The sequence below is a fragment of the Podarcis cretensis genome, assembly GCF_951804945.1.
Source record: "Podarcis cretensis genome assembly, chromosome: 1".
Classification (NCBI taxonomy): domain Eukaryota; kingdom Metazoa; phylum Chordata; class Lepidosauria; order Squamata; family Lacertidae; genus Podarcis; species Podarcis cretensis.
In genome coordinates, this window is record NC_137170.1 from 45578243 (window position 1) to 45605221 (window position 26979).

The 26979-nt window shown below is 41.4% G+C and overlaps 1 protein-coding gene across 2 annotated transcripts in view; it reads right to left on the reverse strand.

The window, feature by feature from the left end:
* SPTBN5 (spectrin beta, non-erythrocytic 5) overlaps window positions 1–26979 on the reverse strand; it is a gene marked incomplete at its 5' end in the record, with an annotated part of 114041 nt that overhangs the window by 66910 nt on the left and 20152 nt on the right. For both annotated transcript variants that reach the window (XM_079964222.1, XM_079964223.1), the window contains 15 exons: window positions 211–356; window positions 2657–2789; window positions 4369–4532; window positions 5343–5459; window positions 6166–6366; window positions 13576–13762; window positions 14649–14875; window positions 15445–15609; window positions 16423–16593; window positions 18049–18148; window positions 18565–18704; window positions 20459–20702; window positions 23518–23805; window positions 24592–24843; window positions 25387–25517. In XM_079964222.1, coding sequence (XP_079820348.1) covers window positions 211–356; window positions 2657–2789; window positions 4369–4532; window positions 5343–5459; window positions 6166–6366; window positions 13576–13762; window positions 14649–14875; window positions 15445–15609; window positions 16423–16593; window positions 18049–18148; window positions 18565–18704; window positions 20459–20702; window positions 23518–23805; window positions 24592–24843; window positions 25387–25517 — 2666 coding nt within the window. The remainder of the gene's footprint in view (window positions 1–210; window positions 357–2656; window positions 2790–4368; window positions 4533–5342; window positions 5460–6165; window positions 6367–13575; window positions 13763–14648; window positions 14876–15444; window positions 15610–16422; window positions 16594–18048; window positions 18149–18564; window positions 18705–20458; window positions 20703–23517; window positions 23806–24591; window positions 24844–25386; window positions 25518–26979) is intronic.

Here is a 26979-nt window from a genome sequence, read left to right on the forward strand (position 1 = left end):
ACTGTCAGCTGATCAGTATTTCACAAGTTAGTGATAAATCAGAAGGACCAGCTTTGTGTGTCAAAGAAACCATGATGAAGATCATTTCAGAAAGCTTTTGGTCTTTGAGATCTTTCTTATATATTATTTAATTAGCAAGGATCTGGCTGTGGTCATTTCCTATTTCCCTGCCAGAAGAGAAAGCCAAGATGACAGAAGATCTCCTCTTACCGCAACTGTTTCTGTTTCTTCCGAATCTCCCGGGATTCAAAATGGCCACGATCCACCATATCCTCTGCTAGCTGATAGGATGCAACAACTCTCTTGGCAGCAACTTCCATCTGGTGCTGGAGCGTTTCATATTTGGCACAAAGATGCTTTCAGAGAAAACAATGAGTGAGCAGGCAGAAGAAACACACACAGTTCTGGGACACACACTCTTAGCTATCAGCATTGTTCCAAACACTCTGTGTTGCTCTGACTTTTCATTCAATTAAATCTAGCAATAGCTCAGCCTTGCTCTCTCCCAATATATCCTTGCCCAAGTGCTGACATCTTCAGGTGAGTTAGTAGTCTCCTATGGCTCAGATGCATGACTTCTACCCAGCAGGACCTGTGTGTTTAGTATTGTGGCCGCAATTTTATGGAAATCCCTCCCAGTTTAGGTCAGACTGGCCCCAATTAGGTCAGACTACTACTGCTACTACTACTACTATTTATTCTTCTTCCAGCAGATGGGAAGTTTCATTGTACTGAGTCTCCTGTGCACTGCTTAGAGACTGCTGCGATTAAGGAGCATGCCAATGGTTGAAAATAAACAAAATAAGTAAATAAATAAAGTTAGTTGCTGATCTCACAATGCAAGTTCAATGGGAGTTCAACAGGCTAGTTCAGACATGTTCAACCGGTCGACCACAATCAACAGGTAGATCCCCGGGTGATCCTGGTGGATTGCAGTCGATCGTGGGATCCTTATCAATCACGGGATAAAAAAAAAACTGGGGAATGAATGTCTCCGCTCTCCGCCCCCCTCACTCTGTCTCTCTGTCACATCACGTGGGCAGTTGTTTGGCATCTACTTTTGCGCTGCGTGCATTGGTTAGTGGCGAATTTTTTGTTGAGTGATTTATGGCATTCCCCCTTTAAAAAAGTTCAACAACTCTGGGTACTCCCTCCTAAAAAAAGCTCAATTACTCTGGGCAATCCTCCCCTTCCTTCCACCCACCCACCCCACGCATGCTAATCCTCCCTCCAATGACAATGGGTAGATAACTGCCAGTTTTTTTTTATACTGGAAGTAGATTGCAGTCTCTTGGGAGCTGAATGTGCCTGGGCTAGTCTATCATGACTAGAACACTGCCTTTGACTTTTAAAGCCCTTCAGAAATTGGGAATGGGATACCTGAAGGACCACTTGTCTCCACAGGTCACTGTCTATCAACAAAGGCACTTCGTCAGGTGCCTCCATGATCTAAGGTGTGACAAGGGGTGGCTAAAGGGGAAAGAACTCACTTGCAGAACCCTGATTATGGAATACTATCCCCAGGGATGTTCTCCTAGTGCCTTCCTTGATGTCATTTTTGTGCCAGGCAAAGATCACTTTTATTTCCCCATAATAAAAAAATCTCTCTACATTGCTTTTATGCTGCTGTTGTCTTTTTTATTTTGGTAGATTGTTTTTATACTGCTACTTTAAAGGCAGAGGTAAAGGTAGCCCTGACCATTAGGTCCAGTCACAGACAACTCTGGGGTTGCACGCTCATCTTGCTCTATAGGCCGAGGGAGCTGGCGTTTGTCCGCAGACAGTTTTTCCAGGTCATGTGGCCAGCATGACTAAGCCGCTTCTGGTGAACCAGAGCAGCACACGGAAACGCCATTTACCTTCCCACTGGAGCGGTACCTATTTATCTACTTGCACTTAGACATGCTTTCAAATTGCTAGGTGGGCAGGAGCTGGGACTGAACAACGGGAGCTCACCCCGTCGTAGGGATTCGAACCACGACCTTCCAATCGGCAAGCCCTAGGCTCAGTGGTTTAGACCACAGCACCACCCACGTACTTTAGATTATGCTACTTTAGCGCTACTTTAGATTATGCTTATTTAATATTCCTGTTTTAATGTTTTTTTAAAAATATTTAAGTTATCCTGTGGAACTTTTCAAAGGTGAAACATAATACAAACACAGCAGTTGCTGCTTTTCAACTTTGGTTAAACCACCCATCCGCAAATTACAAACGTTTGTTGGGAAACAAAAACCGAGAGTGTTTCAGAAAGGATTATCAACCAGGTTAATTATAACCCTTCAAACTTATTTCACTCAAGCATACTGTTTGTACTTTTCTGCATGGCTTATTCAGTCATTTGAAAAACATCCCTGAAATTAATGTATCATTCCTTCATTGACATCTTACAAAGGATTTGGCATAATGATTAACCACAAGTCAGCCACAATGGTTTCACCACTTGCACAATCCATCTTAAGTCTGCTAGATTCCTAAATTGTCAGCTTGCGAAAGCTAACAAAACTAATTCACTTCTTGATATTACACCTAATCCTCTTTATGAAGGCTCATCAGAGCTTTGGTAGTTGTTTCCATCAAAATATTTTGGTGTAACAAAGCTTTGTTAAGCAGGGTGCATTTTAATATATCTTGCTGTCTTTATAATATAACTTACAAGGACGTGTTCATAACTGGTCCCATAGCCATCGGAACTGGCTGCCTGCTTCTGCTGACTGATCCAGTCTTCCAGATCCTTATATTCCCTCAGAAAGTCATGCAATGTAAGAGTCTCCTCCAGCCTTTTGCCCCTTTTTTGGAGAGAGAAATAGATAATAGCAACAGTGCTGTCAAGGCAGGACTTTTGCAGTAGATGTCCAAGGCTGCACTCAACAGAATGACCAGTTGGGCTGGCTGATCACATTTTGAAGTAAGTGAAATAAATGAACCATCTAAAGGGGCTGGAGGGAAATCATAAGACCATTAAATCCAGTGTCTAAAATTACCTGGGAACTATACAAATGCAGTTGAGATATGTACGTTCCCCAAAGTCTGTTGGGGATCTTGCATGATAGCTAGAGAATGTACTAAATTCAGTTGAGATATACACTTTCTCCTAGGCCTGTTGGATTGTGCATATTGACTGGGAAATGTGCACAATTCTCTCTTCATGGGTGTATTATGTATACATTCTCCATGAGGTCTGGTGAATGTGTACAGTGGTCAGTTGATATGCTCTTTAACCTCAACTTGCACTGCATATATATCAATATCATAGGTATACTTAAGGAAATTGATTCCTTTGAATTTTCAAGAGAACTGATTTGACCTGTATATCCAAGACTAAAGTATGAATCACAATGCAATGATATTGGTATTTCTTATATTGTACCTTTTTTTACTTTTTCTCTAAGCTACTTTTGAGATATGTAGTGAAAAATGGGGTATAATTTCCTGAAATAAACAAACACTGCAACCTCTGTCCAACAAAGTCCTGTTAGCACTTTGTAGAGTGGGACTTCCACTCCCTGCACACACACCCCACCAATATTTTCTGGGAGTTCTGTCTGGAACAATGCCTCTTTCTGGAGATTTGATGGAGGAGGAGTACATCTGCTGCCTTCTAAGAGTGCTTGCTATTTGTCTCCACTTGGTAAACAAAACAAAACAAAACAAAACAAAACAAAACAAAACAAAACAAAACAAAACAAAACAAAACAAAACAAAACAAAACAAAACAAAACATTATAGGTTTCCAATACTTTCTCATTCACAGGAAACCAACTTTAAGTAGTACTAATGATTTAGGGATTGTCCAGTGTTCTGAGAAGGAGGAAGTGTGCAACAATATGTACTGTATATGCATTCATCAACATTATATTGTGAACCACCCTGTGATCCTTAGATGAAGGGTGGTATAGAAATTTAAGAAATAATAATAATAAGCATGATCGAAAGCCAGGGCCAGCTCAAGATACTTGTGGCCCATGATAAATTGTGAGGTGTCCCCCACTCCCATTCTATTTCTAGAAGCTGACTGGACTGCCAGCTGGATTTTACTTCAACACTTGATGTCAATGGGATGACATCTTCCAGCATACCCGAAGGCAGCAGTCTAGTTTAGGGGTATCTGATAGGCCTGTGGCACACATAGCTCTGATCTCCAACAGAGGACAACAGCTGAGTTGGCAGGGTTCGGGAGAAAATAATGCCCCCCCAGCATCTGCTGCCTGAGGCAATGGCTTCACTCTGCCTAATGGTAGGGCCATCCCTGCCTAAAAAGCCTCTTGAAGGGATCAGAAGCTTTGCTATTGATTTTCATATGGTTTGGCAGAAGATCAAAGCCCAACAAAATACCATACAAAGAAAATGGGACTGTTATTTTCTTACCGTGCTATGGCCATATTTTGCAACTCCTGAATCTGTGATTGAACTTGTTCCTGAGGTGCGTCAACTTCATCATAGTGGATGGAGCCAGAGAGGGGCAGCGTTTTGGCAGTTTCGCCTAGTTCCATTACTAAATTCTGATAGATGTTGATTTCATGCTCCAGGGCCTGACAGAAAGCAAAGTTCTAGCTGAAGTAAGAACTTAGGTGAGGCCAAACATACAAAGTTGAGAAGCAACAGCTGAGGTGCCAATGTGAGGCTAGAACTTTTATTGATAATATTATATTCATCATCACACATGTTATATATTATGTATTTCTATACAGTTCATATTTGATTTGACAAATGTTTCAACAAACATCAAATAGATTGAGACTAAAACAAGGGTATTGAGGCCAGACATTTTCCAGCAGATTTATTCCTGGCAAAAGCAAACAGTCTGTGTATTTAATTTTTGCCACCTTCAGGCAAACTGCAGGAGCCAATTAGTATACCGAATATATGGATGACTCATTACTGGAAAGGCTAAGCTATTGCCTGAAGAATTAACTGTTTTCCAACTAAGGGAAGGGCATTATCACTTCATGATTAAATCTTACAGAACTGGTTCTGGGGGCAGAAGTCTTACATATGGCAGTCCAGCAGGGCTCTATAACACAGGCCTGCAGCAAGGGTTCTCCCAGGACAAGGGGAGAGAGGGTGGGGGAGATTCTGGGGACTGGGGTGCACTTTGAAGAACCACATACAGTTGATTCACTGTGCTGGAATATTATAAAACATTGACCTGCTATATGCTTTTAGTGAAATTCCCCCACTTTGATCAAGACACAGCCATTTTAAGTTTAGCCTCCACAATGTGTGTGGCCATTGGGCAGGCATCCTTAAGGGTAATCTCAGGCTATTCAGCCTCTTCAATAATACCTGCTACATTCATTGGGGCAGGGGTAGTGGGGGAGGAAGACTGTGCACAGAATTACCTTATGTTTCTTAATGAGTTTTTGAGTTGCAGCGCCATCTTTGCCACACTCTTTGCTGGTTACCAGTGGGAATTTCTCTGCTACCCAACTCTCCAGGTCCAAGATATCTATTAAGTACTTTGTAATTTAAAATAAAATAAAATAAAATAAAATAAAATAAAATAAAATAAAATAAAATAAAATAAAATAAAATAAAATAAAATAAAATAAAATAAAATAAAATAAAATAAGTTATTGTTATTTTTCTCCTTAGGGAAACTTTTCCTGCAAAATACTATTGTTACAAGTTAAAAAGCAATAGATTCCGTAGACAAAATGAGAAGCTTGTTGAAATACGCAAAATAGAGGGTGGAATTCAATGTAGCGCTAAGGAGATCATTCTGTAATCTCTCCTTTCATCCAGCATGTGCGGTTTTGGGGGTTCTGACAACCACCTAGAGAAAATCTGAGGGAAGGATGTGGAATGGGAAGAAGCAGGGAAATCGCTCTGGCAGAACCCCTTCATCTCCATTCCAGATTGTATCTAAGCCTAAGAATATGTGATTGTAATAACACAGATTCTGTTCTGTTTACCCCTGCCTCCACTTCCCTTTTCTGTCACTGTCTCCCTTTTGTTAATTTTTTCCCGATTATAGGCTCATTTGAACAGGAATATGTCACTTGAATTTTATAAGGACAACAGTGGTAACCCCACATTTGCGAACTGTTACTCAGTTGCAGCAGACACACAGAGTTCATTCAAATCCTATAGACCTTTGGCACCTTGTGCACTTAAGGTACATGGCTTGCAAACTGAGTGAAATCTAAATATATTGAAATATACCTGATGGAAGGCAACAGATTGCTGTAGCTGCTTGATTCTTTCCTCACATGCTTCCTCCAGCTCCTGCCAGTTTTTGCTCAGTTCCTGGCACTTTTCTTTTACTCTCTGAGACGGGACAGGCTTGCTATCTGTCATGGCTCTTCCCATCTCCAAAACCCTAGAGACCTGCTGCTTGTGAGCATTCACTTCTACCTGCAATTCCTAGTAGAAGAAAAACATGCAGAAATGCCATGGAAAGGTGAGAGGTAAGGGCTAAAAGTAGTAAAAAGAGGCATTTATAACAACTTAGAAGGTGCTTTCCATTTTTCAGAGCCACCAGGTTATTTCTGGAGTAAAACCCCCAAAGTCTAAAAGGTCAAATACTACTTTAAAAATAATAATGCAGGTGTTGATCATCCAAATGCCTGGAAATTCATTTTCGGAAGGCGAATCTCCTTGCAAATTAATTTTGGAAAAGGAACTTATTGTAGGGAGATATATGGAAGGAAAAACACACATTTTGTGGGGCTGGAGTTCTGTTGGGTCTAAATGTTATAGGAGTGCAGAAGTGAAATAAATTTGTAAACAGAAAGATCTTTTCAGCATGTGTGGGAAAGAGGAGTGAAAACATTTGCCATGTAAGATATAAGAAAAGCTCCGGTGGATCAGACCGAAGCCCTATCTACTTGAGTATCCTGTTTCCTGCATTGGCCAATTGGGGTATGAGAGCAATAGCACTTTCTTTCTCTTGATCCCCAGCAACTAGCAATTGAGAACATATTGTCTCTGATCAGCTTTCTGACTAGTAGCCACTGATAGCTAGAAACAGACAGGAAACATTTAGTAGGATAAATTATTCTGGAAAGCTGAATGCTTGGTGGATTAAAGTTACTACCCTATTTCTTAACTCCTAACAAAGAATTGGTGGTTTTCTATTTGCTACACATTGGCTTTAGCACAGGGTGCTAAATTATGGCCTTTATCCAGCAAAAATAAAATCAGGAAATATGTCTTTTGGTTTCTGAAATTTTAGAGAGGGATTGCCATCCTGCATTGCCTTTTTCAACCATATGTGGCTTTTTAAATTGCTGTCATGTTGAAGCATAAACTTTTAAAAAACTTCCTGTCACTCGTAACACCAGAGCTAAGTTTAAACATGTGTCTTATGTTCTGAATATTGTCAAGCTGAGGTGTTTCATTCTGACATTAATTTTCGAGAGAAGAAAGTAAAAACAGATTATTTACGTAACTTCTAAAATATGTTGGCAATGCAAAGTCGCGCCGGTCTCCCAAGGGTCGCATAGAGCTGCCTGCATTCTGAAGCCTGGGGCGCGCTGAAGAGCGCGCCCGGGCTTCGCGCAGCTCTCTGCAAGCCTGGGAAGACCGGGGCGACTTCCCACCGGGCTCCCTAGGCTTGCGGATAGCAGGCTGTTCTCGGGGCTGGGGTCGGGGGAAGCTTGGGCTTCCCCCGTGCCAGCCCCCCCCCCAAAAAAACTAGGTGCGTCCTATGGGGTGGTGCGTCCTATGGGGCGAAAAATACGGTAGATTTCTTGGGCATTTTGGAAGCACCAAATGTTTGGGTGTTTTTATTCTATGCTTTTAAAATACTATATATTTTCATTACTGCATTTTGTTCCTGTTGTAAATTGTTTCTGAAGTTTTTGTTGCAGAAAGTAATAAAGTCAACAAACCTACCCTAAGGAAATTTGGTTTCTTTTTTCTCCATTTCCACTGTGAATTCTATGCTTGCTAATCTCTGTGCAGTGCAACTAGTAAATGATCCAACTTTTCACTAAGCACATATTTGCAATATTTTCTTCATCCCCTGGAGCCATTTAAAATGAGTGTCTATAGCAAGGTTATAAATGCCTGTAGCCCTTGAGATTTTGTTGGACTCCATCAGCTCCCAGGCCACATAACCAAATGTCACTGGTGATGAAAGTTGTAGTCCAGCAACATCTGGGATGCCAGAGGCTCCCTAATTCTGCGCTCTCTCTCTCTCTCTCTCTCTCTCTCTCTCTCTCTCTCTCTCTCTTTCAGCGGCTGGGCTGATTTGCCAAGAGATCCTGCTGTGAGGAAGTAAATCCTCAGATGATTCTATGCGTTGGCATAGTACATTTGCTGTTGATCTGTTTACAAAACACTGCTGTGGGAACACAGTCGTCCAATCCAAAACCCAAATTGCATGTTGATTGCCCTCTTAGAAGACAAAGTCCAGCAACTGGAGGAACGTGTAGCTACGCTCCAAAGAATTAGAGAGCTGGAGCTCTTCTTGGAAGCAACAGATCACACCGTCTCCACCAAGGAGGAAACAGGGGACTCCCCTGAGAAGGAAGCTAGTTCACCAACACAGGAGCCAGATATATGGAGAAACGTGATTCAAAGAAGTAGGAGGCCCAGGGTTCGCTCTGATTGTTTAGAAATACACGATCGCCTTGAGGTCCTCTCCCCTAGCATGGAAGACGAAGAGCAGACTCCATTTGAGGATCTCTCCCTCATTACAGTCGATCAGGTATATGAAGATGAGCAGCAAAGTCAGTCCTCAGGGAATGTGCAGGCGACCTTGGAATGGACAGCTCACGGAAGACCCCCGACCAAACCTAAGAGGAGGCGTGTAGTGGTGATAGGGGATTCCCTACTGAGGGGAACAGAAGCGGTGATCTGTGGGCCTGACAAGATGTCTCGGGAAGTGTGCTGTCTCTCTGGGGCTAAGATCCAAGATGTAACTGAACGACTGCAAGGAATCATAAAACCCACTGACAAATACCCCTTCCTCTTGGTTCATGTGGGAACCAATGACACTGCAAGCAATAGCCTCCAGAAGATCAAAAGAGAGTACGAGGCTCTGGGCAGGAAATTGAAGCAATTAAATGCACAAATTGTCATCTCATCTGTCCTCCCAGTTGAACGACGTGGCCCAGGCAGAGAGGGAAAAATAGTGGAAGTGAACAGCTGGCTTTGCAAATGGTGTAAACAGGAACGGTTTGGATTCTTAGATCACGGACTGCAGTTTCTTGAAGATGGACTTCTGGCAAGCGATGGGCTGCACCTCACAACGGTTGGGAGGAATGTTTTTGCCAAAAATCTCAGAAACCTCATCAGGAGGGCTTTAAACTGACTAATGTGGGGGAGGGAGACAGTGCTCCTGAAGGTAGGAGTCTATCAGTTGATGAAGATGATCATCCAAATGTCATAGACCAAATGGAGCAAACAGGACGCAGACCTAGAGGTGGTGGGGGGAAATCCTTAAATAAGAGACACGGGGGAATGATTAATGGACTTCAATGTCGGTACACTAATGCACAAAGCATGAGAAATAAACAAGATGAGCTTGAGCTCTTGGTACAGCAAACTAAATATGACATAATAGGCATCACTGAAACCTGGTGGGATAAGTCCCACAATTGGAATGTAATAATGGAGGGATACAATCTATTTCAGAGAAACAGACCAGACAAGAAAGGAGGAGGAGTGGCGTTATATGTCAGGGATGTGTATACCTGTGAAGAGATCCAAGATTTAGAACCTCAAAGCCAAAGTGAGAGCATTTGGGTCAAAATTAAGGGAGAGAAGAATAACAGGGACCTCATTGTGGGAGTTTACTATAGATCCCCAAGCCAAACGGAGGACATAGATGATGCCTTTCTGGAACAGATGGCCAAGCATGCAAAAGGAAAGGAGATAGTAGTAATGGGGGACTTCAATTACCCGGATATTTGCTGGATGTCAAACTCAGCCAAGAGCATAAGGTTAAACAGATTCCTCACTGGCCTTGCAGACAACTTCATTGTCCAGAAAGTGGGAGAAGCAACAAGAGGAACAGCCATTTTAGATCTGGTCCTAACCAATGTTGATGACCTGGTTAGTGGGGTAGAAGTGGAAGGATCATTAGGTGCGAGTGATCATGCTCTTCTGAAGTTTACTATACAGCGGAAAGAAGCAGCCAAGCATACTAGGACTCAATTTCTTGACTTTAAGAAAGCCGACTTCATAAAACTTAGGGAAGTGCTGGGTGAGATCCCATGGACAGTAATACTAAAAGGAAAGGGAGTTCATGATGGCTGGGAGTTTGTTAAGAGGGAGATAGTAAAAGCACAACTTCAGGCAATACCAATGAGACGGAAACATGGAAGGTGCCTAAAGAAGCCAGGGTGGCTATCTAAAGAACTTTTAACTGAGTTAAGATTAAAAAAGGATGTGTACAAAAAATGGAAAAGGGGGGAAACCACCAAAGAGGAATTCAAACAAATAGCCAGCACGTGTAGACACCAAGTCAGAAAACCTAAAGCACAGAATGAACTCAGGCTTGCTAGAGAGGTTAAAAGCAACAAAAAAGGCTTTTATGGGTATGTTCGTAGCAAAAGGAAGAACAAAGAAACAGTGGGGTCACTCAGAGGAGAAGATGGTGAAATGCAAACAGGGGACACAGAAAGGGCTGAACTCCTCAATGCCTTCTTTGCCTCAGTCTTCTCCGATAAAGAAAACAATGCCCGACCTGAAGAATTTGGAGCAAATGATTCAGCAGAGGAAACACAGCCCAGAATAACTAAGGAGATAGTACAAGAATACTTGGCTAGTTTAGATGTATTCAAGTCTCCAGGGCCAGATGAACTGCATCCAAGAGTATTAAAAGAACTGGCAGATGTGATCTCAGAACCACTGGCAGTCATCTTTGAGAATTCCTGGAGAACAGGCGAAGTCCCGGCAGACTGGAGGAGGGCAAATGTTGTCCCTATTTTCAAAAAGGGGAAAAGAGAGGACCCAAATAATTACTGCCCAGTCAGTCTGACATCAATACCAGGGAAGATTCTGGAGCAGATCATTAAGCAAACAGTCTGTGAGCACCTAGAAAGGAATGCTGTGATCACCAATAGTCAGCATGGATTTCTGAAAAATAAGTCATGTCAGACTAACCTGATCTCATTTTTTGACAGAATTACAAGCCTGGTAGATGAAGGGAACGCAGTGGATGTAGCCTACCTTGATTTCAGCAAGGCATTTGACAAGGTGCCCCATGATATTCTTGTAAAGAAGCTGGTAAAATGCGGTCTTGACTATGCTACCACTCAGTGGATTTGTAACTGGCTGACTGACCGAACCCAAAGGGTGCTCATCAATGGTTCCTCTTCATCCTGGAGAAGAGTGACTAGTGGGGTGCCATAGGGTTCTGTCTTGGGCCTGGTCTTATTCAACATCTTTATCAACAACTTGGATGATGGACTCAAGGGCATCCTGATCAAATTTGCAGATGACACCAAACTGGGAGGGGTGGCTCACCCCCCAGAGGACAGGATCACACTTCAAAACGACCTTGACAGATTAGAGAACTGGGCCAAAACAAACAAGATGAATTTTAACAGGGAGAAATGTAAAGTATTGCACTTGGGCAAAAAAAATGAGAGGCACAAATACAAGATGGGTGACACCTGGCTTGAGAGCAGTACATGTGAAAAGGATCTAGGAGTCTTGGTTGACCACAAACTTGACATGAGCCAACAGTGTGATGTGGCAGCTAAAAAAGCCAATGCAATTCTGGGCTGCATCAATAGGAGTATAGCATCTAGATCAAGGGAAGTAATAGTGCCACTGTATTCTGCTCTGGTCAGACCTCACCTGGAGTACTGTGTCCAGTTCTGGGCACCACAGTTCAAGAAGGACACTGACAAACTGGAACGTGTCCAGAGGAGGGCAACCAAAATGGTCAAAGGCCTGGAAATGATGCCTTATGAGGAACGGCTAAGGGAGCTGGGCATGTTTAGCCTGGTGAAGTGGAGGTTAAGGGGTGATATGATAGCCATGTTCAAATATACAAAAGGATGTCACATAGAGGAGGGAGAAAGGTTGTTTTCTGCTGCTCCAGAGAAGTGGACATGGAGCAATGGATCCAAACTACAAGAAAGAAGATTCCACCTAAACATTAGGAAGAACTTCCTGACAGTAAGAGCTGTTTTACAGTGGAATTTGCTGCCAAGGAGTGTGGTGGAGTCTCCTTCTTTGGAGGTCTTTAAGCAGAGGCTTGACAACCATATGTCAGGAGTGCTCTGATGGTGTTTCCTGCTTGGCAGGGGGTTGGACTCAATGGCCCTTGTGGTCTCTTCCAACTCTATGATTCTATGATTCTATGAAATGTAAGCTCCTTTCAAAGGCATTCATCTGCACACAAAATTTCTTATGCTTTCAAGAGCAATAACTTGCAACAAATGCATAAAATACCAATTAATGTAGCAATATCCCATTACCCCCTCCAGTTACTGAAAACCAAACAATTAAAAACAATACTAAACATGCATACCGTAGCACTTCTGTAAGAACTTATGGCTCATATTTTGTTGAGTCTGCAGGAAAAGGGAATTCCAGAAACATAGGGAAACAGCCATTTTATATTGCAGTGCAATGTGATTCTGGCAAGCACAGCTAGTATATTCAGGGTGGCACTCTCTTTTTTCACTATTAATAGTTTGATTATTCAAAAAATATGTATGAGGTGATACAATTATGGAATAGTTCCTATATGCCATCAGATAAGCTTGAGGATATCCCTCTTTTGGAATGTGGCGGGCAGCAAAAATAATTCATTAAAGCCATATTTCTAGGTTGGAAGGTACCTTGTTCCTCTCTCTGCTAAGCACTAGGCTCTCTGCATCTAGAGTTGCCCAGTGGTCTCCAGTTTCACTATGCTTTTGGAGGTCACATACAGTGGTACCTCAGGTTAAGAACTTAATTTGTTCTGGAGGTCTGTTCTTAACCTGAAACTCTTCTTAACCTGAGGTACCACTTTAGCTAATGGGGCCTCCTGCTGCTGCCACCGCGCAATTTCTGTTCTCATTCTGAAGCAAGGTTCTTAACCTGAGGTACTATTACTGGGTTAGCGGAGTCTGTAACCTGAAGCGTCTGTAACCCGAGGTACCAGTGTTCTGCTAAAGTACAGAACAATCAAGAAGAAGAAGAAGAAGAAGAAGAAGAAGAAGAAGAAGAAGAAGAAGAAGAAGAAGAAGAGTAGTTTGGACTTGATATCCCGCCTTTCACTCCCCTTAAGGAGTCTCAAAGCGGCTAACAATCTCCTTTCCCTTCCTCCCCCACAACAAACACTCTGTGAGGTGAGTGGGGCTGAGAGACTTCAAAGAAATGTGACTAGCCCAAGGTCACCCAGTAGCTGCATGTGGAGGAGCGGAGACACGAACCTGGTTCCCCAGATTATGAGACTACCGCTCTTAACCACTACACCACACTGGCTCTCGAGCAAGCATGTTGCCATGGCATTAGGAGGGTGCCACATGTTTACCATTACAGATCTCAACCCTACAGCTAGGGAAAGAAACAAACTCTCCTGAAACATCTTCCAGCTGGTTGGAGAATCAGCTATAAATCTCACCCTGAAATAGAACACATGCTGTAAACTTGTGACAGCAGCTATCAGAACTGAGGAGTTACCTTGTGCTTCTGTAGAAAGCTTTGAGCCACATTCAAGGACTGGCTTCGGTGTGTGGAGCTGGCAACTGACATCCGCTCACTAATCCACTTCATTTCCATGTCATGGTAATGGTAGAACTGGAACAATTCCACTCTGGTCTGAAGCAGCTGGCCTCTCTCAGCAAGAGGTTCCTGGAGAGAGGCAAACCTGTGAACCAGATGTTAAAACAATGAAGTTCACAGACTCAGCCCAAGAAAATGCAGGATCCCCTCAATAAGCAAACATTCTTATTAGTCAACATAATTGATGGGTCACAAAGAAAAGGTCAGTGATCCAGCTGTTAGTGAAATATCTTCCCCTCTACAATAATGTATAATTATGAAATGTTGATTTTAATCTTGTGCACCCAGCTTGCTTTCTACACCCACATTGCCAAAACTAATTAGAAGAACCAGTGTAAAATTGCATGTTGGGAATGTTATGAATTATAGAAGCCAGCAGAGTTACTTCTCCAATCATACTTCGATGAAAATGATTTTTATGTGTTTGTGTCCTGCTAATAATCTGGTGAAGGAAGCAAGAAAGAATAGTGGCAAGCTAATAATACCAGGGAAGCTGATCAGCATTTTACCGTTGCTAAAAAGCCTGTGAGATACTTTAGGCTGAGATGATGATTTGGTCATCCCTTCATAGCAAAGTGGGGATTTGACTCTCAAGTTTTCCACCACATCCAAGCCCAGTACTCTTTTCATTGCACCATACTGCTCTTTCTGCATTACCTGCTTATGTTATGTTAGGCTTTATTCCAGTGTTATATTTCTAGAAAAAGAGGTGCCAAAACTCACTATGAATACCTCTCTCATTCTCTTAGAATGACAATGGCGCCCACCTGAGAGGTGCCCAAACTGAGTTCTGGCAAATTCCAGCTGGAAAAAAAGGTCATACTTTATTCTATTGTTAAAGTAGTCTTCTGAGTTCTGTGGAACAAGCAGTATCAAACTGTGCTTGGCTGAGATATAAAAGTAAATCCTTATGGACAGGAGAATAAGGAAGCCTTGTACAATGCACTATGTTTACAGAAAGAGCAACTCACCATTCCAAATACTTCTGTGTCTCATCCAGAATCCTTTCGCTGTCAAAATGATTTGTCGCCATTTTCTTGGCATGCAACACAATCGAGCTCATTTTCTCAGCCAATCCCTGCATCTCATTTTCCAGCTGACTGTGTTCCTTGAGCAAATTGCGACTAGAACGCATGTCATGGCCCATCTCTGCATCTCGAAGACTCTTCTCAACCTTCTCTATCTTCTCTTCAGCATCCTAAAGGGGAAATATTGACATGTGGATGATTCCCTGCTTTGTTCTCTTTCCTCTGGCATAAATTCTCTGCGGTACTGATGGAATGGTGCAACCATTCAGGAAGCTCTGCACCTTGGTTTTTATACCTTGGTGCAGAATCTGCTATGAGCACTGCGAATGCTCACTTTTTGCTGTCATAGGAGGTACATAGGAAGCTACATTATATAGAGTCAGATCATTGATTCATTTAGCTCATGACTGTTGACACTGACTGGAAGAGGCTCTTCAGAGCTTCAGACAAGGGACAATCTCAGCTGTGCCTGTGGACTGAAACTTGGACCTTCTGCATGCAAAGCAGATGCTCAAGTATTCCGCTACTTTACATTTTCTTTACTAGTTTGAGAACCTAAAACTATTCACTGGTTAAATACTTTAAAACAGGATGAGGAAACTGTAGCCCTCCAGATGTTGGGTTTCAACTCCCATCAGCCCCAACCAGCATGGCCAACGATCTTTTAAAATTTATGAACCGTAGCAATGGCACTCAGTTCAGCCCTAGCCTTCCTGGCAGAAAGGCACTTGCCCCTGACCTCAAGAAGTTCCATAAGTTGTTCTTGCTGTCCGGCCTGCCTCAGTTTGTCTCCTCGCTCTATCATCTTGCTGTACAGCTTCTCCCATTTCTTCTTCAGCTCTGACATTTTGTCTTGAATGGAATCTGCAGCATAGTGGTCATCCTGAACCAGCTGTTTTCCAGCCTGGAGAGAGACAGTGCATTTGGTCAAGAGAAAACTCCTGTAGCTCTGGTTACTCCTACCTGCCTCTGTTTATGTCAAAGTCATTGTATGTAGAAGAAGCCAGTATCCTAAAAACTGCAAAGTGATGCTCACCAACCAGTCACTGAACAAACCAACAATGCTGTACAACAACATTGGTGGCCCTGATTTCAGAAGGCTGAAATTCAAGCTGAACTTAAGGGCAGTGTGTTGTTTTCATCTGTTTTGCTGTAGGAAAACTCTGCTTCCCATCAGTCTTTTGCATGAACTTTGACATCTCTTAACACCATATGATGGGAAAGTGCATGCATGCATACATAGATACAAACACTTGCTTAGAACATTCTTCCTAATACATAGCTGTAACTGTTGTGCTACTAGACTTCTATTCTTAAAATTCAATTTCTGCTTTTTAGTGTTAGATGCAGGCATCCTAAGTGATATTACAAACAGCAAAGTAAGCAATATACTTGATAGGCACAGTTCTTTGAGGCTCTGTACTTTGCTTCCCCTGAAAGCCTAGTTTTAGGCTTCTGCAGAAAGCGCCAACACGTTTTCAGTTTTAATACTAGAAATTTAATTTAAAAACAAAAATTTAATACTAGCTTTTCAGAAACACAGAATTCCAGATCCAGTGTTGTGTGCTGTGCATGTGAGCACAGGCCTGGTTGTTTGCTATTAGAATCCAGAAATATGCACGGAACTGTTGTACTTAAATTTGAAATGTTCTAATCAAACAAGGAATTGTTGGCTATTCTGCCAGTCATCAATATATCTCCATGAGACCAGCCTTACCACCATCAGCTCCACATAATGCTTCTTATTGGCCATCATTTCTTGTTCTGCAGCTTCATGCTTTTTGAGCTTCCGTAGTATGTTTGTTGGCTCACGGTAGGACTCATCTGATGCTATCTTGTATTTCTCCTCCATCCACATCAAGAGCTCAGCAGTGTCGTGAGTGAATTCCTACAATTGCATTAAATCTCTTTTTTCCCCAAGTATATATTGATACATTAAAACATATATTTACAGATAACACAATAAAAACAAAAATGCATTAAACATAGTGTGTATTCAATGACAACGTTTAATGTCACATTATGGGATGTTCCTGTGATCCCGACCCTTCGCAGTCACAGCACAGAAAAACATTATGGTTGATTCTTATTTTGAAATTTCTCCTACAGCTGCATACTGGTCAAAATACTCTGTTTAGAGCACGTTAGGTGAGCCCTCTCTTATCAGAAAGTTGGAATATATGATGCAGTGGGCATTAAAGGCAAACTTGGGCCAATACCTCAAGAACTTGGTGTGATAATATGTCCCTGCTGATCCACAATGCCTCTTATCCCTTACATATTAAAGTCTGCTATAAACATCACCAGCATTTATTTCATGCCAATGCAGAATACAAAAGTGGCACACTCCCTGCAAAGAAAGCTTAAGAACAATATAATCATCCTTTAAAACAGGCCCCAGGTCAACTCTTCAGGTTACACTTTAGAACACCAGTGAAAGGTCACAATACCTAATGTTCCCCTGCGTCAAAAAGTGATATGCTGTGGAAAGCAAACATGTCAAAGAGCAGTCTCCAGGCCTAACCTTCTCCCTGATATGCTAGTGTCTACATGCAGGTCATTTTTTTGTGTGGGGAAGCTTTTGTGTGGGGAAGCTGTTATTCCATCCACATTCTAGGATAAACTATATGCTCTTTCTGAATATTATAATCCAGAGGTTTTTCAACCTTTTGGAGTCCATGGCTCCCTTGACCAGCTACATTCTTTCTGTGACACCCATGTGGGGCTCGGGAGCCCAGTTATGTCACCCCCTTGCCTCCAGAGCTTTTTGAACACCCTCCCTTGTGGAGTGTTCCCTCAGCCTCCTTCCCTCTCCCCTCTCATTGGGAGCCCTCCGGGCAGCTGCTGTCACTGCACCTGGTCTTTGAACTGGTACCCCTGTCCTAAAGAGAGGTGCCTCCTCACACTGCTCCACAGGGCCAGGCCCAGAAGCACCCTTCACCTGGGGAGCTTGTAGCCAGGGCTGCTGCAACAAACAGCTGTGCAAGCCTTGGGGAGGCAGAGACGCAAGAAGGCATCAGAGGAGGGAGGGAAGGAAAGAGGAACAGAGGCCAGTGTTGCCCACAGCACCAACTGACCATCATTCAAGGCACCCCAGGGTGCCACAACACACTGGTTGAAAACCACTGTATAATCTGATGTTATGAACTACAGCTGCCATCACCCCTGACCCTGGCCATGACAGCTGGAGATTATGGGAGTTGTAGTCCAAAACAAAAGGAAGCCACTATGTTAGGTACCCCTGAACTGGAGAATACTCAACCTAGGTAAGCAAGTAAGCAAGTAAGCAAACAAACCCCATCCAACCTCTCTAAATATGGTTTCTGATACACTGCCCTCTAACCTGTAATAGAAGAGAAGCTAGTAGCCTCTTCTTCCTCTGTTCATTATTATTAATTAGCAATTTCCATCTCTCTCGTATGGCAGCCATTCTCTCCTCAATCCTGTAAATGAAATAAGAGGAGATTGAATTTATCCAAAAGGTATTACATGGGTTGTGGGTGAGGAGTTCTATCAGAAATAATTTACAAAGTTGGTAAAACATTTCATTTGTTTGAACCTTAGTAGACTGATCTACAGGGTGTTGTGGCAGTTTAGGATAGCTGAATATCTAACTCAAATTAATCCACAGTTTACTCTGCTATTCAGTATAAGACATTTGGATTTTTCTGGCTAAAGGAAGGCAGACTAATGCTGTATAAATTCCTTTTATAAAGGAATAAAAGCTAACAGCATTAATACATGACACAAAAAATGTAAAGAGCACTCTAATGTGTTTCTTAATATCATGCATGAATAGGCCTTGGTCTTTCCTGTGTTCCAGATCTAAATAAATGAAAAATGAAAATCAAACACGTACGTGTCAGAAGCAAAATGGCCCCTTTCCACCAGCTGATATCCATGCTCATTGACTGCATTTACTCGCTTTTTCAGCACCAGTAGCACTCGTTCAAAATCCTCATGCCACTTCAAGAGGCTCTGAATAGAACCAACGTGGTCCTGAAGATATGGAAAACAAGCATGACCACACCCCATGTTGGCTGAGCACGACCCCACCTCCCACATTCACTGGACCTTCAACCTTCAAATGAAGGTGTGATGAGAACTTCTGTGAACTTGGCAGATTCCCACAAAAATCAAAGCACTTTTGAGTGGGGAGAGTATTTACAGATGGATGAGGTGGTCAGGTGATTTAGCATTCAGCAGTAAGTTTGCAAATGGTGCTGAGAACGTTGATATGTGAGTATGCAAGACTGTCAATGGAGATGGTCATCTTGTCCCACGTAAGATGTTCCCAGGAACTATGCTCCAGCATCACAACATTCCCAGCACCGTTCGGTAGGCAGCAGGTTGTTGAATGCAGCCGTTTGCCTTTCCTTAATGTTAAGGAGGCAGGGGGAATTGAAAGATTGTCCTCAGCCTTCTCTTCAAATAGTAAACATCCTCTCATTCTGAATTTTCACTTTCTCCTTCCCCTGCACTGCATGTCCATTGAATTCTCCTGATCTTTGGGTAGATTTCCAACCTCCCTAGAATCCATCCAAAGTCCAGGAGGCGGGGTATGGATGTTCAGATTAGCCCTAATCCCACATCATGGTGCAAGCATATTTATTCCTTCATTTATCATTTTTATCTATTTCATAATATTTATACACTGTTTGATCAAGGAAAAAACCTCAGAACAGTTTATCAGAAGTTAAATTACTAAAACAGATTAAAATTCACAACTTCATTATTCTTACAGCAGTTTCAGAGATGGCATCAGCTATGTTTTAAGTCATAATAAACTACAGCTTATTTTGATGGCAAGAAACCAAGGCAAGTCTATGACTGAGGCACTCCATAGACCCCTCTCTTCCTCTGGCGCAGCTGTAAGCAGGAGACTAGAAGATTTCATTTTCTTTCTGATTAACCTAAGTTCAGCATGATATTAAAAGCCTAAACTGTGGTTAATGTAAACCTTAGTTAATTGAAACAAGGTAACATCATAAACCATGGTTTAAAGTTTCAAATAAACCATAATTAAGGTTAACCACATTTTGTTGGGTTCAGAGCACATGACAAACTGTGGTGAATCAAAAACAGAAGAAAAAGTTTCTGATCTCCTACTTTCAGTTGTGTCAGGAAGGGGAAGGGGAAGAGGGGTATACAGGCCCAGTGCTGACCTAAGTTCATTCTCACCACAATAAACCATTGCTTACATGATGTTCAAACACAGCCACTATCTCTGGCATATCTTCTATCTCTGCCTTCTTCATTGTGCAAGCAAGCAGCCTTCACAATAAACTTTTCAGTGAACATGCCTAGGTTTTTCCAGTTAGAATAACCTAGGCTTTGCTAATGTCTCACTACAAGGTTTTCCATGATACCAGAACACGTCATCCTTGAAACCAATGAATTTTCTCAACTCATACAACTCATACGTGTATAAAAGATGTATATAAAAATACATATATAAATGCTGTCTCAGTTTTCTGCAGAGGAGTACATTGAGATTTTTTTTAGTGGGGGAGGATTAATAGCATGGCTTAAAGACTCCATTCTCAGATATATGCAAGATTAAACCAAGCGTGTTTTGTATTTGTTGTGGTATTTTTATATCTCATCCTAACTCTAAATATTGGATGAGATCCAACGTAGCATGAAAGGTTTTTAAAAATATTTTTATACCAATAATTTATTAACTCAGATACAAATTACTAACTTCTACTCTGAATTTGAATATGGCCAGTTTTGTAGCCATAAGTATTTACCTCAAGATTATCAGTTCGCAGAAAGGCCTCATGGCTCGAGAGAGCAGCATGGATGCCATTGATTTCTCTGTTGAATTTCTGAAGTTCAACATCTTCCTGGAGCTTCTTCCGCTGCTTTACCCACAATTCATCTAGCTCATTCCTTTGCTGAGCAAGCTTTTGCACAAACTCACAGATTTCCAAAGCCTTGGTGTTGAATGGGCCATCCATTATCTTCTCACCCAACTCTTGTAGCTGCTTAAACCTGTGAAAGTTCCATGTATTATTGTCATAAGTGAAAACCACATCTTCATCAAGAAAATGCATATTTCCTTAAGAATAAATTATTTTAATGACCAGTACTTTATTAATGGAAACCTGTCACTTTTTCAGTCTTCAATTTTCTTTTTTGGAAACTTGCAGAAATGTGATCAATAAATAGCTATATTAAGGACAAAGCAATAAAAAGATGTTTTCTGAGGAAAGACCATGGGTCCAATTAAATCATATTCATAGTAGACCCATTAAAATAAGTGGACTAAAGTTAGTCTGGTCCATTAATTTCAGTGCATCTACTCTGAGTTTAGCTTAGTTGGAAACAACTCTGTTTTTAAAGTTCCTGAAATTTGAATTAAATATAATGCTTGCACTGATGATGTAAATAAAGTATGCATTTGGTTATGATATTCAGTGTCATTTTGCTGATGAGTCTAACTTCTTTTCATACAATGAACTCTTGAAATATCATTCAATTCAAACATGCACATAGCAACATACACATACAGTACCAGAAGTTTTGTAAGGACACCCATCATAGGTATCTCATGATCTTCCCTCCCAAGTAGAACAGTATTTGGTACCATGTAAGAGTGCTAAACTTGTTATGGGACAAAGGTTAATTAACATGGTGCCCTGCATATATCGTTGGACTAAAACTTCCATCTGTTGCAGCCAGCATGGTGAACAATTGGTGAGGCTGTGGGATAAATCAGCCTCATATAACCAACATGGTTAACACTGAGGGGGTTAAGACCATAGAGTAAGCTGTCCTGCCAGGTTTAGCTAGGTCACACCATATCACCTTGGGAGGAAGGGTTACCAAACTCTTTGTTCTCTGATTTCCACCCTACCACTAATGAGGTCTAAGCTGGCTGTTCCAGGTTTAGACACCATGCCTTAAGCAAGCCATCTTTGTGTTTCTATGCAAATCAGTGATAGAAACTGAGATATAAAAGCTAGGAGGTAAATGGCACCTTAAACCTAGGTTATGGGCGCAACAATAGAACATCTAGGCGTGTATTTTTAATAACAAGGATACAAAGCTGAAAATGAATGAACTGCAGCTAAAATATTATGTTCTTTTTTCACATGGTCTAGTTCTTACCCTGCCCACCCCCCTAATATTCTTAAGGGGGTAGCTGGAAGTGGGGAGGCAGAAAAAGGTCCTCCTTTCCTTCCATTCTGCAGTTTTAATATGAAATCTTAGACACGCTACTGAGCCCAGAGCTCAGAAACTGCTTGCACTAATGAAATTCCCTGTTGAAACAATGGGAACCTAGAACAATGGGAGTTTTGAACACTGATGCAAATCAATCAATCTTTATTGTGGTCAAAGACCAGACAGCAAAGTTAACAACAGCAGCATACGCCATATCTGCATCAAGAAGCGGATGTAATTAAAAACTCTATAAACTTATTTACATTAAAAATAACACTCCTTCTGCTAACGTCTGTATTCCAGAGATTAAAATCACTACTCATTCGTCAGCCAAATAATTTTAATAATAATGATAATAATGATGATATGATGATGATGATAATAATAATAATAATAATTATTATTATTATTATTATTATTATTATTATTATATTATTATTTTATTATTTATACCCCACCCATCTGGTTGGGTTTCCCCAGCCACTCTGGGTAGCTCACAGCACATATTAGAACATACTAAAACATCAAACATTAAAAACTTCCTGATACAGAGCAGATGCAGAAACATTTACCACTTACTGGAACCTAAGTTATTCTGCCTATCTTTTCTTGCTGCTATATGGAAAAGCACACAAATCTGACCTTTGAAGACTTTGAAGCAAACCTTTGAAGTAAACCATTTTAAACTTATGCAGTGTGTGGTCTCTTTCTATTCTAAGGGAAGTGGGGGGACTTTGAAAGCAACCTTGAAGGGTTTTTTTAAAGGTTTAACAGACTATATTTCCACACTTTACTTTGCTGCACGTTCTGTAATTTTAAATCTCTCCTGGGCTCTTTCACCAAAGAGTACTTTCCCTAAACTTGGATCTAGGCATCCAGGGAATTCTCCTTTTTCATTACACCCATATCTAGTATTTTTCCCTTTTACCAAACCAACACAGACATGATGGGAATTGTAGTCCAACAATGTATGAAGGTCACCATATAGGCTACCCTAGTTCAGGGTCTTCTCCTTTGCAGACTTCTTTTATGCCTCTCTTGCAAAATATTCAACACATGTAATTATTATTAATATTCATTATTTCCAGTTGTTATCTCTGAGAAACGTAGAAAACAACAGGATATATTTACACAAATTCTTCAAACTTACACGACCCCTTAAAAGGTAAGGAACCAAATGTTGTATAATACTGTTTTATAATTTATGATAATTTAGAATTTAAATGCATTTTCAGTTTGATACTTCCAACTAATGAAGGTGAATACATCGAAACAGGGCCCTGTCCTGGTTTCTGATCCATAATTGACTTCTGACTTCTGCTCAATGATTGAAACTAAGATATTCACGTCAAATCTTACTATATACTAACATGAATTTATCTCTACTCATAAACTCTTATCTTTAATACTGTAACAAATTATTGTGTTATATATATCCTTATGAGTTTGAGTTTGTAATCTCTGAGTTTGTAATCTCTATTTAAGTTTGTAATCCTTTTTTTTTTACAATTGAATATTGATTTGTGAGTAGGGACCACTCCCACTATTGAAACTTATATTGGCCAGAGTTCTAGGTGTGCTTTTATCGCTTGCAAAATATGGCATTGGTACACACTCATACACCTTTGAAGAAGATCTTTACCTGTGGTTTTGACTGTGTATCTCTTTCAGCAAATCCTGGTGTTCCTTTAGCAGCAACTCTGCAGAGGCCACATCTACCCCCATTTCCTCGCTGGCCATTTTCTCTCTCATGGCATCTGCCCACCACAGAAGTCGACGGCTGTCTTGCAGGAAGGCCTGTTGGTCCTGTGCTATTTGCAAAGCCTTCCCCTTCTCATCTGCCTTTGACTTTAGCAATAACAGGAGCTCCTCCATATCTTCAACCTGTTCTGTTATGGCCCTGCTCTCTGCAGGATTGGTATCCTTGATCCTGCATAATGAAGCCAAGACACGTTTTTGAATTAGTGCTAGGGTTCGGATCAAGTTCATTATGACCTGAACTGTATTCCACTGGTATCCATCAAGGAATGTCAGCTGGGAGATTTGGTTGGATGTGCTGGAGAAAAGCAAAAACATTTCCTTCTCTTAAGTGCTACCCTCAGCTCCTTGGATGAAAGGTGGGACAGAACAATGTAAGAGGAAAAGGAGGGAACCCTATTTTGCATGCTATGGGGCTTTGAACGTGGGCAGCAATCAATCAATCAATCAATCAATCAATCAATCAATCAATCAATCAATACATTTATACTCTGCCCATCTGGCTGGGCTTCCCCAGCCACACTTTGGGTGGCTTCCAACAAAATATTAAAAATAAAATAAAAATTCGGACATTAAAAACTTCCCTAAAATGTACCATGATTCTCTACAAATTCCCATGTACATAGTTAGTGTGTGTGTTTTGGGGGATGCCTATGGGTTGTTGAATTGTATAATACGTCCTAAATCCTATCAATGACCGCAAGTGCTGTGGATTATCCATTCTCCACAACCAAACTAGATCCAAGTTCCTAATAATTCAATAAGGTAGAAGACCTGTTTGAAAAAGGAAAGGAAGCCATTACTGCACCCAGAGACAGCAATTCTTGCTGCTACCCAGCAAGAACATAACACATGCCTACCAAAGTAGCCTCCAGAATCTCCCTATTCTTACTTTAAATCCCCCTGAAATCAGGGCCCCCAGGACCGACTACAATGCACCAAAGGGCTGGTTTCTTACGATTTGGCGACACTCTTCAGGTATTCAATTTTCCTCTCCAGCACTAAGACCTCTCGCTCAAGGTTTGTCAGCTTGTGCGCCTCAGCCGACAGAACAGTAGGCATGTTCCCATGTCCTAAGTCCTCAAGGCGGGTCATCTTGTCTTGTAGCAGCCCTTGAGTATCCTGGCAATCCTGAAGGAACGTCTTCACATCAGCCACGCCAATCAGCATTGAGCCTTTCTCGTCTTTCAGTGCTTCCAAGCGCTCCCACCTAAGAGCAGAAAAGTAAAGAAGGCTGCTGCAGTGGTGACTATGCTGTTGGACTATGATGAGAGAAAGGAACTCTGCACATGCTCAGGGACATTTTACTCTAAAGTTAATGCGTCTCAACATGTGGATCACATTCTTATGAAGAATACGATGGTGGTTTCAGTTTGTAGCCTGCTCTCGTTTCTGTGAGCAAACAGGCACCTCAGTGTCTAAAGCAGGGATAGGGAATGTGTGGCCATTCAGAAGCTGCTGGACACAAACCTTCGTAAGCCCCGGATAGTAATTTATGCTTGTATATTTCAATTGATTTCTTTTATTGTATTTTTGTGCTGCTTTTCACTCACACGAGTCACAAAGCGGCATGCATACAAAAAGTACAACAGTAGAACATTACAATTGGAACTTAAATTATATAAAATAATTAAGAAATCATCAATAAAATGACCACCTTCTAGAAAACACTATGTCCAAACCAGAAGTTACATTTAAAGTAAAGATCCCTCAGACATCATGGGGCTAACTCTATATATGAACCACCATTTACCTCGCATTTATCTCTTTCTGATAGACATGAATCTCATTCTGTTTTCCAGGACTGCTCTTTGAAAACATATCTGCTAAGCAACTGATCTCATCCAGTTGCCTCTTCCCAGTAGCCAATTCCGTTAGAAAACTCTGAATAACAGAAACCAACAAAGACAGCAGTAATAATTTATTGTTTGGCTCTTTGAGGTTATAGAATGAAACAAAAAGAATTTCTGGCAACCTGCTTTACACATCAGTATCTAGAGGTTTCCCCCCTGAAATTATAGCATGAAACTGCTGAATTAGAACTAATCAGGGTGTTTACTTCTCAGGAATTAGGCGTGAACTGAGATCACCAACTGCTGCTTTTGTGAATGGTCACTTTGCTTATGTAATGGTTTACAAAGAATGGTCACAGACTTTTTAAATATTTAACTTCTGTTTGATGCACTGATTACAACATGTGTGTGTAAGCACCCATCAGGGGCGCTGACTTGCCCCAACCACTTTGAGGGGGCATAGCCACATGACGTGTCACATGTGCTGGGTGGGGGTGGGGGCAGGATGCGCAGAGGACAAAAGCAAAGATCTTTATTGTCCCAGCTGCTGCCTGGCTCCTGGCAGCCCCCTCAACTTTCGGGGAGGAGGGGAGACCCTGCCCCTTGCCCAAAAATATTGGGGAAGCCCCCTCTGCTCCCTATACCCAGCACCCCTGGCACCCACACCCCTGCCAGCTGAGCATATGATGAAGTGAATTGAAGCCCATGCTATAATAAATTTCCTCGTCTTTCAGAAGCCACAATTCCTGTTTTTGCTGCTACAGACTGAGACATCTCTGGAAGTTCTCTCAAGGTTATTATCTTCAGGTTACTTCCCCAAACAGATTTAATTTACTTCCCACATTAACTTCAGTGGTATGATGCTTCACTTTTACCTAGTTGTTCCTGTTAACACTCTGAGAAGCAAACAAGTGGATAGTCCACATTCTTTTTTTAGTGAGCTAGAGATGTGAAATAATGTTTCCTTTGAAAATCCACACTTTGACAAACAACATTTTTATACCAACAGGAAATTTCAGACTGATTCAAAAATGTGTCTGTTAAGAGAAATCCACACTAAAACACTGAAAAAAAATTCATTTATGCAGAAATGTGGAGAACTGGATTTAAGATTGGAAAAATGAGAAGTTCAGCCTGGTTTGAAAACAATTCAAGACCTCTTGATCTTCTCAGAGTTTATTGATACTGTTTTAATGCACTTCAACTTCTGCTCCATCCCAGTGTCTTCAGCAAGGGTCAGGGGTAGCAGCATAATACCACCCTCCTTGAAGTTTGGCCCACATGTGATTATTTTCAAAAGTGCCTATATTTATAGCAATCGACTACAGAGCAACTATTGTTATCAACAATAAAACGGACCTATGTACTATGTAGGTTTGCAAGTCAAAGGCACAACTCCATTTCTAGGGCTAATTGTTTAGCCTGTGCTCCTAACACTGCCTTGTTTATGAGGTATTAGAACTGCAACAAAATGAATTTGAAATAAATAGGGTTGGTCCCCTCCCCCAATTTAACCTTGTAGGCTTTTGACAGTTGCTGGGAGTCAGTCCCCC